Below are 15,365 nucleotides of genomic sequence, written 5' to 3'. Positions count from 1 at the left end.
CTACAATGTCCAGTTCAGGAGGGATAGCTAAAGGCCTGTGTTGAGGCAGGAGTAAGAATTCCCTAAGCCTCTTTTTTGGAGTCAGAGTAATCCTAGCTTTCCCAGCGGAAATGCTCCCTAAGACTATGCAAGGTTTCACCAAAAGAGAAATCCTCTGGAGGGGAAGCAGAGGGAATGGAGTCCTCTTAATCAGAATCCTCAAAGTTAGATAAGTGGAAATCCTGGTCATCAGAGAAAACAGAAATTTCAGAATCCTGATTAGAAGAACCAGAAGGAAAATCAATCCTATGTCTCTTAGAGGGAGAAGGGTGGCTTCCCCTGATTAGAGTAATAAGGTCTTCAGCCATTCTTATCATTTGATTTTTAGGCATAGGGGCCTGACCATGCTGTCTGGGCGTCAGTTTTCTGGGCATGGATTGAGTTTTAGGCCTTAAAGAAGAAGATGGCATCAGTTTAATATGCAAGTCAGTAGGCCTGAATACACCCTCAGAAGCCGGTGCCTGTACAGCGGCTCCAGACCCATCCAAGGTACAGACAGCTGCAGGTTTCACAGTCGAAGAAGCATGTAGAGGCCTGCGAATCTGAAGTAGCGGGTATCAGGGACTGCGAAAGTGTCTCACTGAGTACTGGCGAACTGGCGACTAGCTTAGGAAAAGCGTCGGCAGCAGCTTTGGACCTATGTGGTCTGTCTCTGTCTTTATCTATGTGTTTTTTCAGAATGTCGGTAGTCAGGTGGCTTACCAAAGTCATTTCTGGATAATTGAACCGAGTACCAAAATATTTAGATGCAAAAATGAACCGACGACGAATAGTACGAGGTTTGAATAAGGCACAAAATTGACAGTGAGGTACGTTGTGGTCTGGGACTAAGCAAGGAATGCAGTACGAATGAAAATCTTTATGAGGTATTTGCTTTCCACAAGAAATACAATTAACTTTTACTGACATCGGTTTAGAGTAAGAAAAAGGATCCCCAACAGGGTACTTAGCTTAGTTGAAGACTTTGGATCTGAAACTCGAAAACTAAAATTTCAGGAGTCAGCCGACCGGCACTTGCGAACTGCTTCTGCTTTTGGCACTGCACGGCAAGAAAGACTGATGTAATGGTGTCGGCTGCATGCTTTATACCCCTGACTACCTGACCTCATGGAAGATGAGACAGCAACCAACGCAGGACCCAAGACTTAATCAGGCCGACTGAGGGCTACCTGCAAGCAGATAACCCAAATATGATGACTGCAACAGTGAAACACGAAGAACATCCACATAACTTTTCCCCACCAATCATTTTCAAAAAATATAAATTACATCATTAAAAGACAATACCATAGGAAACTAAAATGCTGGAAAATAAAAAAATAAGCAAAGCCCTAAATAGGTGTTACAAACTATACCAAATAAGATATTCAGTCTTAGAACACTACCAATAAAGATGTGATCAAGTCCTGGTAAGGTGGTAGCATTTAACCTAAGTTGCTACTCTAATTCAAGTTTTTCTATTAGGTCTTTCCATGGCCCACCCATAGGACTTTTGACCACTTGCTCCCATCCAACAAACAAAAAGTAGTGTTCTGGATATTTCAAAATATGTTTACACAAACCATTTGTTACGTTTCCCTTCCAAATATCTAAATAATATTTATAAATATGCTCCTGTAATTTCCTTTGAGTTTTACCCACATAAAACCGCTCACATTTTTCACACTTTGCCAGGTAAACAATTCCCCTAGTATCACAATTACAGTAAACCTAGGTTTAATGAAGATCTGGCTGACCCTTATAGAATCAGCTGCCAGGATGTGTTTACATTGGGTATAGAATCCATATTTGTTTGTACCATGTTTTTTATTACTACTGAAACCACCACCACCATTTCCACTTTACAAAATAGTCTTAAAAGATTTACCTTTGCGATACACAACAGAGGGTCTTAACCCACCTTTTCTATAATCCCATCAAAACAAGAAAAAATAGACCAATTTCTGCTTAACACCTCTCTGATATAATCAGATTCAAAGGTGAACTCTGTAATAAAAGAGAGGGAGTAATCTTTCTTTGCTTTACCACTAACTGCATACATTTCACAAACCAAATTGTAGGATGATTTTAATAAAGGCAAAAAAAAAACTTCTCTTCTTTTTTGAGCCACATAGGAACCCACACTGTTCACCAAATCAACTGGATAGCCTCGTGCACCTAACATATCTGCCAAGATATGGCTCTCTTGTTCTAAAAGGGCGTCATCAGAGACCATCCTAGTCAACCTTATGTATTGCCCTTTGACGACACCTCTTTTTTAGTGTTCAGGGTGGTTACTAGTGTAATGAAGCAGGTTATTTGAGTACGTAGGTTTTCAAAATATGGTATTCACTATACTTTGCCTGCTTAAATTTTGGTAATATGCACATCCAAGTAATTAATGGACAAATCACCATAGGAAAAAGTAAATCTTAAGAAGGAGGTCATTGAATTCAAATATTTTATAAAGAGCTCTATCTCATTACTGAGCCTGTCCCAAATAATACAAATATCATCCAGGTAACGCACATAGAGCTTTAATTGAACCGGAGCATGTTCATTTAACACAAACTCTTTTTCCCATTGTATGAGAACAATGTTGGCAAATACGGGGGCATATGATGCCCCCATGGCAACACCCTTGGTTTGCTGAAAGAATTGATCCAAGTAAACAAAATTGTTTTTCAACACAAGTTCCATACACAAATCCAAAGTGTTAATTTCATTATTGTCCAATATGGTTGACTCAAGTAAAAAATCATGAAACTACTCCAACCCCGAGTGGTGAGGAATAACATTAAATAATTCAACCATGTCCATAGTGAGAAACCCAATATTTTGAGTTTAAACAAAAGTCCCATGAGTCTTGAAATAAATAAGTGAAAGGGTCTAACCATTTTTTTAACTTAAGATCAATATATTTAGCTAATGGGCGAGTTTCTGAACACCTGGCATTAACAATCGGTCTCAATGGTGGGTCAATGATGCTTTTGTGAATTTTAGGTATTTTCATTTTTAGTATTTTTATTGGTTGGTTACTTATCTTGTGATTATTTGATGGCTATTGAAACTTGCTTTAATTGGTCAATTGTTCTGATGATGTTCCAATATATGGAATGAAAGCGCTTAACCAATAAATGTATTTTAAGTAGAATAAAATATCGAGACTTTATTTTAACAGTTCAGCGTGCCACTACAGTTCTTTTGTAGTTCATACTATATCAGATTTTAAAGAGAATGCAGTCATACTAGTGAGGTGAAGATCTATATCTCCTTGATACATTTGATGCATCAAGACATCAAATACAATATTGTTTTTTTTTTTCTGGAGTCTGATGACCAAATATCTATTACAATTCAAAAAGATACACAGGTTTCTGACCAGAAGAGTTGATGGTTGCTATTATCCTGACTTCTCTGGTAAATTAAAGGAACTACCACTGTATTCTGTGTTATGAAATGAGTCAGAGGGGACCACTGCCTAGGATTAAAGCTACATTCTATCCTTAACTCTTTGAGAACTAATATTTTGAGCATGTGGGGACAGTACTTACTGTGGGAGTGTTACAGTTACACTCAGAATAAATAATACCTTAAAAAGGGATAAACACATTACCCAGAGGTTGCTGTGGAAGGGACAGAAAATATCAGCATGGCTTAATAGTCATTAAGCTTCTTGAAGGCTAATAGGTTGCAGTTTATTAAATGATGAGCCTGCAACAATCTCAACAGCCCAATGAATATAAGAATATGCGCAATGGTGAAAAACAAAAGATCAGACTACTTTTTTTTTTACTTTTTATTTATTACCCTTTTCAGGCACTACCGGGGTCATTTGGCAAAAACTTTATAATTGCTAATTATGGCAATAAATGGCAAAGATGTAAATGGCATAATAAACATATGTAGCACATGCAACGAGCAACAAACTATAGATCAGATAACAGATATCTGCATAAAGTACTTTCTGTATTGATTGTATTGTTTCTAACATGGAATGTTTGCATAAGAAGTTACATTAGTACATGTAAAAGGTGAACTATGCTGTAATTTACCAGATAGAGTGCATGAATATATTAATGTAATTCTGTAAAGCAAGTACATTTAAACTCATTATGTTGTTAATCTACTCTGTATGTATAGAATTTTGAATGAAAATGATTATGTTTAAACAAAATATTGTGGTGAGGTTGCAAATACTGATGCCCTGTTATATGATAGATGAATTTATATTGTTAATTGTTACAGTTTGAAAACAGTGTTTGTAAACTATGTTTGCCATATAATTTATGTGCAATTAGTGGAGCCATTCTTACCAGGCCTTTGCTGAAAATGGACTATTCTGGTTAACAAAATGTAAATAAATGAATAAATACATGCAATGAATAATTATGTTTGCTTTTTATTGTAGATATTTTTTTTAACTTTGATCAGGCAGGTGTTATTAGTGTAACATTTTGAATGACTGCAATCCATGAAAGGTAATATATATATTGCTTTCATGCACCACTGAACGTAGAATGCCTGTAGTTAAATGTTATGTATCATAATGACTTGTGTGCATATGGATAGGAAGAAGATGCACCAGTTAATACATAGCAATTGTTGGAGCATAGTTTTATGCTTTCTAAGACTTGATCACCGACATTTATCTCAACGTGTCCTTAATTTGACATGAAAAAATATTAATAAAGATTATTAAAAGGACAAATGGAAGAAAGAATTGAAAATGATAAACATTTTAATATCAACAAACCACTCGTTGTCTTATGGAGAAGTATATTTCATTACGTTCACAGCATGGTTCCAATGGTAGATACAGTGCAGATTGATATCACATGGTTCAATGAGTCCAAGAAAATTAACAGATTGTTTCATCAAAATTTAACATCAAAAAGTAAGCTTACTCACCCTAAAATAAGTGGAGAAGCATGCCGCATCCCATATATAAAATGCTTCACCTCCAGCACTCCCATTCTTAACATAAAATCCTTCACAGCTACTCAACCTTAGGTAGAGTTTGCTAATTTTTATTAAATTTGCCATGAATCTATCTGGACTTGATAAATCATGCATTCACCTGTACTAACTCATCAGTCAGCACATTTCTTCTTCTTTTTCTTTCGGGTGTTCCCGTTAGGGGTCGCCACAGCAGATCATCTGTTTCCATTTCTTCCTGTCCTCTGCATCTTTCTCTATCACACCAACCACCTGGATGTCCCCTCTCACCACATCCATAAACCTTAACTTAGGCCTTCCTCTTTTCCTCTTACCTGGCAGCTTCATCCTTAGCATCCTTTTCCCAATATACCCAGCATCCCTCCTCAGCACATATCCAAACCAACGTAATCTCGCCTCTCTGGCTTTGTCTCCAAACTGTCCAACCTGGGCTGACCCTCTAATATACTTATTCATAATCCTGTCCACCCTCGTCACACTCAGTGCAAATTTTAACATCTTTAACTTTGCCACGTCCAACTCTGCCTTTTTGTCAATGCCACTGTCTCCAACCCACAGTCAGCACATTTACAGATTATGAATTTCCAACTGGGACAAGGGCCATCATCTAGCTGCTTTGTATTTAGAATTCTCGAATATCTTTAATATGACCAGTCATAGTCATAATTTGGAAAAAATGGCTTTAAGTCAGATATCAGAAACTATCTGTTCCAATGAACAAAAGTAGTGTCCTCACAAAATGTCTGCTCTTCATCCAATTTTGCAAGAGATTGTTTATTGCAATTCATTCCACATAGTTTTTACTTGATTCACCAACAAGATGGCAGAGCTGAGTAAAATCTTTGTTACATTATGCTAATGATAATACCTTGCCATACACTGACAGAACGTATAATCTGTCATTAACTAAGTGCTTCTCTGTAAAAAAAAAAACAAAAAAAAACAAATGAATGTCTCCATGTAATATTTATTTATTTGCATTTGGTTGTATTTTTGAACTGGGGTAGTGTATGATGCCACCAAATCCAAAGGAGGTAGGAAGGACCACCACCATAAAAAAAACTTTATTAAAAAGGATTTAGTGCTTTTGTCCAATATTTTGGCAGACTTCCTCAGAATCAATTAAACAACACAGTAAAAATGTTAAATACCCCTCCAGAAAATCCACGACTTTTAATTTTCAACACACATAAAGTACATCATTAAAAGACAATACCATAGGAAACTAAACTGCTGGTACATAAAAGAATAATCAAAGCCCTAAATAGGTGTCACAAACTATACCAAATAAGATTTCAATCTTAGAACACTACCACTAGAGACATGGTCATTGAATCCTGGTAAGGTGGTAGCATTTAACCTATGTTGCTACTCTAATTCAAGTTTTTCTATTATGTCTTCCCATGGCTCATCCCTAGGACTTTTGGCCACTTGCTCCAATCCAAAAAACAAAAAGTAGTGCTCTGGATATTTCAAATTATGCTTACACAATCATTTTTATGTTTCCCTTCCTAATATCCAAAATATGTTCATAAATATGTTCCTTTAATTACCTTTGGGTTTTACCCACATAAAACCCCTTACATTTTTGATATTTTGTCTGGTAAACAATTCCCCTAGTATCACAATTATAGTGAAACCTAGGTTTAATGAAGATCTGGTTGACCCTTATAGAATCCTGTGGTTGATTATTAACTGAATCATATATTTTGCTATTATTTTCCAAATACATTCTGAAAGATTTCTCTCTCCTGTATGTAAAATGAGGTCTTTCACCTATTCTATTGGATATTTGCTTATTGGCCAAAAATGTACTTTTAAATATGGTTGTTGTACACCATGTTGTTATATTAACAGTGCTGATAATTTTACTGTTAGAGGGAAGACATATAAAATCATTGGACATTTTACATGTTCCAAGGCCAATGTGCTCTATTTAGCTCAGTGCTATTCCTGCATTGTGTTTTATTTAGGAAAGACATCAAGGAAGTTGAAACAATGAATTTACAAATATGTATTAGACACTAAAAATAAAAATTGACAATTTTTTAATATAAACGTGTTAAAGATTTTAATACACATATGCTTAATTTTATTATAACTGAGCAGGTAAAAACTGATTCTCAGAGCAACATCATTAGTGAACATTTAGATAAATGCGAACTTAAATGGTAAATTTGTCTAGATGCATTAAACCACCCTGGTATAAATGATTTTGACTAATTCATTGTTGAAGTTCAAATATTATGTTTTATAAGTTCTTAAGAGTGGTTGAAATGTTGAATGTGAATTTTTAGACTCGTAATGATGTTTTTAATTTTTAGTATTTTTATTGGTTAGTTACTTTTCATGTGATTATTTGCTGGCTATTTAAACTTGTTTTTAAAATGGTTAATTGTTCTGATGAAGTTCCAAGATATGGAACAAATGCTCTTAACCAATAAATTTGTTTTAAGTGGAATAAGATATTGAGACTTTATTTTAGCATCCATAATGCCACTACAACTGTTTTGAAGTTCTTCATTTGTCTTTACTTCTGGTTCTGGGTTTGTTACTGGCTGATATAGTATGATTGTTTTTAACTATGGATGCTATATTCAGATAAAATTCAAATGCATCACAAAGAACTGTAACCAAATCTCTTTTTTCATCATGGTCTGTCTTTAGTTACAACTCATTAAATTAATCTACTTTTTTCTGAAATATAGTATAGTTATAAACCTATGCATCCACAGCGGCATCAACAACACTTAAAAAAAATCTTTGCAGACTTCACAAGACACAGAGTATGACAGAGTGCTTTAGAGACAAGGAGATGCATCTGTTATGTAAAAACTAACAATTATTGCTAAAAGTAATATTAAAAACTTAATTTCTGTTGTACCAGATAACATACTGTGTGTTTCCTACACAGTTGCACAAAACCATCACCATCAATCATGTTAAAAACATGTTAGCATATGGACACAATTCTGACATATGTTGATGGGCTGTATTCATATGAATCATAAGGTGGGGGGGTGGAGGATGGACTGTAGTCATATGAATTCATAATGGGGGTGGGGATCACATCATACCAGCACAATTTTAAACCCATCATGCTGACAAATTTTCTATGTATAATCATGGAGAGACTCAAAATGAAACTTAACAAAAATTATACAGGAGATGTACTTCTGAAGATATGGAAAATCATGGGTTTGTTAAGGGGGTATATTGTCTTCAACTGCATTAGTGTCAGTAACAGGTTAAGCATTTGTGTTACACGCCCCTGCTTTAACATATTAATAACCTGCATGTTTACACATTTACCAACATTTTTTGCTTCTTCAAAACTAATAAGCTTATAGTCTACAGTACTTAATATAAGATACATTTTGCTTACATACTTAACTTTATCCAACACTACAACATCCTTCCCTTGTCAACAGGTTTAACCACAACAATTTCATTCATACATTAAGACTGTATTGCTTGATACTCTTTTTTTATTTAAGTAAATAACTGGCTATTGGTTTAACTGATCATGTGACTTGTCCTATCTGTTTTTGTTGTATTATATAAGGATGAGCTTTTTACTTGTTTTTAATCTGTTGCTTCATGCCTGAAGAAGCAGTTCTACTGTGAATGTTTTACTAGTAGAATAAACATTTATTACTACTTGTAGCTCTGGTACATTCTGTTTTTTGCTGTCTGTACAGTTTTAGCAAAGTTACATGCTGCAGTCAGTTTGGCTGTCAGAAGAGCTGATGTATTTACCAATGTTCAAAGTGAAGAAGCCAAAACCAAGTAGACATAAAGGCAAACAGAAACCTCCAGTAACAGGTGTAAGCACAGCTACAAAAGCTCCAAACACTGATAAATAAAATTTAGGCTTTTAATGCATTGAAAATCTTTAAAAGCAGTTCAAGATAGGTCAAAATAACCTGTTCAAAGGGTTTTAAAATGTCAGTTCATTATAGATGTAAAAAAGTTGTTTTCAGTTATACCACACAAGGTGGGGGTGGAGTGGTTTACTGAATATCTTTTTGAAAAGGGTGTAAGACAACATCATATACATTTGTACAAACAGTTATTGGAAATGATGCTTCAGAATAATTTCATCTCCTTTGGAAAAGAGATCTATTTGCAAAAAGAGGGGTGGCTATGGGGTCATACTGTGGTTGCCTGTTTGCAAACATAGTAATGCTGCAATGGGAAAGAAAATATTTGTTCAACACACATTTTGAAAAATATTTTATATTTTATACCCACGTTTTGGATGACATGTTCATTATATGGTAGGTTCTAAAGAAGAGATAGTCAAACTTATTGAGTATATAAATAAGACAACACAATTTCTCAAGTTTACCTATTCCATTAGTGATGAAAATATAGGTTATTTAGATGTTTGTTTAAAAAATATGTCACAGAGCAGAGATTTACATCTAGAATATCCAGAAAAGAAACACATTCTAACAACTTCTTGCATTATTCAAGCTCCCATCCCAGCAGGCAAAAATGTGCAGTAGTCAAAAGCAGTTTGTTACAGCTGCCAGGATGACAACAGACATGGAAGCTTTCTGGGATGAGTGCATTCAGCTTAGGAAAATGTTTTCTAATATAGGTTATCCCTTAAATTTAATCAAAGAATCAATGATGGAAGCAATGAATAAAAGAGAGAATTTTTTATGTCCCAGTTTTAGGGAAACACCATGAAGCTAGTGAGGCTATGAATATAACTACACCAACAGCTAGCAATATAGTGATGAAAACAGAAGAACAATACAAATGCTCCTTTATTACAACATTTAATATTGATAGCCATCATGTAAAAAAAACTGGAAAATAATTGGACTATTTTGTACAATGATAGAGACATCAGGGATCATATACGTTAACAACCTTGTGTTGTTTACAGGAAAGGTGCTAACATGAACAATATTTTTGAACAGAAATACATATGGGATGAAAAGGCACACTTGTGAAAATGTGGTTGTTGCTCATATTGCAAGTATATACTTGAGGGTAGATTTTTCATCATAAACAACAACAAGCTTATTATACAGCATAAATGCCATGATAATCTTGGTAAAATGGTCTACTGTACTCTATGCACCTTATGTAAGTCTTTATATGTCAGTAAAACCAGAAGAAAATTAAAGCAGAGGCTATATGAGCACCTACGCAATATAGGAATTGGGAAGGATACAAGCACTCTGTACAAACATGTTGCAGAAAAAAACAGGGCACTGTTTTAAATTTTGTGTATTGGAAAAGATATTGATAAATGCAAGGGGAGGTGCTTGGACATTAAGACTAGAGAAAGTTGAAGTATACTGGCAACTAAAATGAATGCTGCTAACTGGCCATGAATTATTCTCTATCTCCAGTTTGGCAAAACTAAAAGCTTTAGAAAGATAGGTAATTGGCCTATAGTAATAACAATAAGTTTTAAAAAAATCACAGAAATGTATTTTACATGGTTTAAAGTACTGGTCCATTAAATGGCAGCTCATTCATTCTGAAGGCATAGCAATCACGAGTGATGATGTAATTTTAAATGCTGTGTGCATAAAAGAAGTTGACTGGATTTGTAAAGTATCTGATGAAGTTTTTCATTTATGGAAGACAAAAAGTGCTTTATATTTTGAATTACCATTTCAAAACCTTTTGAACTGATTAATTTGCCCTGTCTTGAACTGTTTTAGAGATTTTAAATGCATTAAAATCCTAAATTTTATTTGTCAGTGTTTGGAGCTTTTTTAGCTGTGCATACACCTGTTACTGGAGGTTCCTGTTTGCCTTTGTGTCTACTTGGTATTCACCAGTGTTGTTAATGAGTACGCATTCTGTCAAATGGGAGTAGATTTTTTTTTCCAAGTTTGACTTTTGCTGAATGAGTTTGTTTGAAGTAGATAATTTTTTACTCCACTCTGTAGTTGACATCAGGCTTCAGTAAATGGCTAGTGAAAGCACTGTAAGTGGTGACACAGCTACAACAAAATGAGGTTGTAGAGGACAGAAGTGATGGATCAATACTGTTGACGCTCTGACTCAAAGCATAAATTTCTAAATCTGCAATGAGTCTCATGACAGATCTGAACAGAGTTGGGTAGCAAGTATAATTTAATTATTTGTTGAGGATCAGAGGGCCTCTACATAAATTATAAATGTGGAAAGAAGTGTATAGTGACCAGAAGGCTAGTGTTCTGTGTCTGCTGCTAATGTGTTTGATTATGAATATACATAGGAAAGTTACTTCTGGACTTCCTTCAAAAGAATAATAATGTACCACTATGAAGTATGGCTGACCCTTTACCAAGCTAGGATTTGAGACTTTAGCTGGAATCTTCAACTTTAAATATTCTCTATATGTTTCTTTTCTGCTCAGTCCTGGCTGAGTGGAGTGGTCATTATAAAACTAATACCATGTATAGGCAAATCCATAAAATAATAGTTCAAATTTCCTCAACAGCCTCCTGTTATTTGATTTTCTCAGTAGAAGATAAGAGAATACCTGTCACATTTTTCTTCTCTCGCTCCCTGTCTTAGAGCCTATCCCATTAAATACATGCTGTTGAGTGGTACCTCAATATTCTTCCAGTCCTCTCTACTTTGCTTTCACACTGCTTACTTATGCCTAATTCATTTGCAATGACTACTAAATCCTTTTTGTATTTGTTGCTTCTTCTACTTTTCCTCCAGTAATGCCTTTATTCATATTTTATTAGCTTCATATATGCACCGTTTTGCATTTTGTTTTGAGCAAATTTAAGTTACCATATTTAGAACATTCTTTCCGTCTCACTAAATATCTTATTACTTTTCTTACGCCTTCTGCATCCTTTTTTCTGTATGAACCCTTTTACATAAATATGTGTCACTATCATCAAAAAACACCTTTCCTTCCAATCCTTTTCGATCTGTAATAAAGATGTTGAATGCAGCAGTTATAATATCACCGTTTTTTTTTCATCTAAGAGTGTTATATTTACTATTATAAAAACAAATAAAAAATGTTGGTAAAATGACTATTTTGGAACAGAAGGTAGAAATACAAGAAATGAAGGGAAAGATAATAAAAAGATGTTGGAATATAAAGAAACAGCTTATTGTACATTATACACAATAAAACAGCTGGCTTGACTGCAGAATGAAGTGTTTATTGGGGAACTGAGTTTTACTGTTTATCATTTTGTTGAAGTGCACTCCTCTGAAGGCTAGTGCTGAGGCACCACAGGATTATAATAAAGTTTGTGAGTTGATTTGCCTGTTTTGTGGTTTTATAATACCTTTCTGTATAATTCTGTTATGTTTGATATAATGTGTACTATTGCCCATCCAGTCTTTTCCCCACAGTACTACTGTAAAAGCTACATCAAGTTTTCCTAATATGTTCACTAAACTATTGTGTGATATCACATCAAATGGTTTAAAATGTAAAAAGGTTATAAAAACATTAATTACCATTAGTAACAGTGCTATAAAATAGTGCATATGCGCATATTAAGTTATCTTTTAGCAGATATATAAACACAGAATAATGACTAGTTTCAGCCATCAGATGTGACTCAACACCACCACTCTGCAGAATTTGCAGTGTCTTCCTTCCCTAAATTCCAATCAGATGATTCTACTTACTAAATCCCTCTAAATAATCACTGTATCTTTTTTCCTTCACATTTCCATTTTTCTCCCTCAACCTTTTCCTCTGTGGTTTTGTGTGCCCCAAAATGTGCCCCAAAACTCTCTGTCTTCCTTATTTTTTGTTTTTGCAATCTCCATATAACTCAACTTTCTAACCTCCTCACATTTTGTCATCACTCTGCACCTGTACCTTCCTTGTCCTATTGTTAACTTCTTTTCATACTTCACACCTTCTAATTGCCTCCTTCATATTCATAGTCTCTTAATCCCACCTTTGTCTGTAACCCTGGTACAGATTCTAAGATTTACTACACAACTATCACTCATTATCCACTCAAGCATACCAAAGACAGCTCCTGCCCAAAACCCATACCTGAAGCACACATCCACTAATAATTGCTTTCATGCTCTCATATTTTACTGAAACAGTCCCATAATACCAGTCTCCCCAAAATCATCATCTAAAATCACACCTGAATTCTCTTAACTGCTTCATTCAGAATGTTGAAACACAACAAAGACCTCAGAGTCTGTCTCTTACATAAGTCCATAAACCACACACCCTTCAGACCTCCACCTAGTGCAGTCTGCCCTTATTTCTACCATTTAAATCAAACTGTGGGTAGCCTTGACAGCTTTGTATGTCCTTATCCTTATCACATTTTCTCCTACAGCATCTTTAACTTATGAAGAGGTTCTTAGAGATGGCAGAATTGACAAGAAACTATCCTATAATGCACATGCTGCAATATACTGCCACTTATATAATGTGAAAACATGGACTATAAAATTATAGGAATAGCTACTCATACTCATTGTCACAAGACAAGTAATTATATTATTCATGTGACAAGTTGCCACTCTAAAAATCACAAGCATCACATGACAGGCTGCATGACAAAGTCTGGAAACAGGGGATACATGAAAATAAGACTTCTGATACTTACCATCTCTTTGTTTTTCTAGTTTTTTATTTTGGGCCACAATATCAGCCATCAGCCTACCATGGGCTTCTGCCAAGGTTCGAAGCTGCAGCTGTTGCTTTCTCATGTCATCAGCAGAAGGACCAAGGCCCAGCTAAAGGAAAGGCAAAAAAAAATAAATAATAAAGTAAGTGAAGAAAGTCCACAACCAAATCTAGATATAATCACTACAGTAGGAATGTAGGCATGTGATATAAACCTTGTCGATGTAGTATTTTCACTGTTACCGCTATGTAAGCACATCAATATTTCTATAGCTCTGACATCAGAAAGATGGTATACAAATAAAAGAGGGGGTATGTGCAATCATTTAAAAAATGGCACAGAAAAAATCTACTACAGAGAGGCTCAACTATTGCTTTTCTGCTTGTTGCATCAGTCACCCCACTTCATTGATAAATACTGCAGTATGGAAATATCTATGAAGGAAGGATCAATAGTCTGATAGGAATAGCTTCGATTTCAGTGAGCTGGAGTAGGACAGAAAGTTCACGGACTGACTCATTCTGGTCTGAGAGCAAAGATGTTCAGCAAACCAGCTTTTGATCCAAGTGGGCACAATGCCATATGTGTAAAACAAAAGTAGCTGTGTAGCATGAGTACAGATATAATTTCAGTGCACGGCAAGGTGTCACACCCATGCACTGGCCCAGTAATCAAAGAGCCTTAATCCTTATCACTAGCACCAGTGAGGGGCATGCACATTGGAAAGGATAAACAAGTACACACACAGTAAACTGCAATTTCCCTTAAGAGCACATAGATATCACACAGTCAGTCTGGGGATGGTTTCTCCCTTTCTCTTCAGATCTCCAATAAGACTCCTCATTGGCACAGCTATAGGGTTCAGATCCCAGCCGAGTAATCAAGCCAAAACCTCCAGTACCCTCTCTGTCCAACCAGTGCTTCGTGTCCCTGTCCAAGTAGCTGATACACACACACACACACACACACTTTGAGATTTGGTTTATATACAAACACACAGACACTCTTGGGGAAGGCTGGCACAAGTTCTCCATCTATGCCCCTTTCTGCTCAGGCTATAAGGTAGTAATCCACTGCCACCTACCACTTTTTATCAGCTACTAATAAGGCCATTACCAAAGGGTGTCCAATTTTACTGTGCAATATTATTATCCAATTAGTAAGTGTGGCCCAGGGCTAAAGCAATTGGAGTGGCTTGGACAGTATCATCAGATACATGCAATGTACACTAAAAGCTTAAATTATCTCTACACAAAACAGCCACAGTTGAAAGTTTAAAAAATATTTAATAATAAATAATAAAAACACAAGACAATACTCATTACTTCAACACAATGACATTACAGAGTTTAGAAATTACAGGAAAATGCTTTAAAATAATACTGTAGAATAGTCTGACATAAATATAGAAAACAGCTAGACTAATCTGGCTATTTCTATCTATCTCTAAGATAAATCACTGTTCTAAATAAATATCTTACTTACAGAGCAAAGGCAGAGTGTTAGTGAGTTGATGACTTCAGACAAAATCCAAAACCTCAAATCTTTCTCTCTGAGGAAAGTCTTAAATTGTTAACACAGTACTGCTGAGTCATTTCAGATTACATCATTCTTAACAATTCTTTAGTTCCCAGGCTAACAGAAACTCAAAATGTACATTTGTTAGTAAGCTGCACCTGGCCAGGAAGCCACAGCAATAAAAGACATTATATATGTAAAACGTTAGTAATTACCTGTCTTGAGAGCCCATCCATGTTGGCATTGCTAATCCCACTGTGGTGCTGCACTGAC

General features: G+C 35.3%; 1 protein-coding gene across 1 annotated transcript in view; it reads right to left on the bottom strand.

Annotated features, from left to right (window-relative positions):
- Nucleotides 1-15,365, bottom strand: part of LOC122795878 (coiled-coil domain-containing protein 17-like) — a 748,474-nt gene that overhangs the window by 341,001 nt on the left and 392,108 nt on the right. Inside the window, exon 3 of the mRNA XM_044064297.1 lies at nucleotides 13,554-13,683. Within this exon, the coding sequence (XP_043920232.1) occupies nucleotides 13,554-13,683 (130 nt within the window). The remainder of the gene's footprint in view (nucleotides 1-13,553; nucleotides 13,684-15,365) is intronic.

This window comes from Protopterus annectens, chromosome 2.part2, assembly GCF_019279795.1.
Source record: "Protopterus annectens isolate FY-2018-M chromosome 2.part2, PAN1.0, whole genome shotgun sequence".
Classification (NCBI taxonomy): Eukaryota; Metazoa; Chordata; order Ceratodontiformes; family Protopteridae; genus Protopterus; species Protopterus annectens.
The sequence above is the reverse complement of the archived record's forward strand: the minus strand, read 5'-3'. Positions and strand labels throughout refer to the sequence as shown.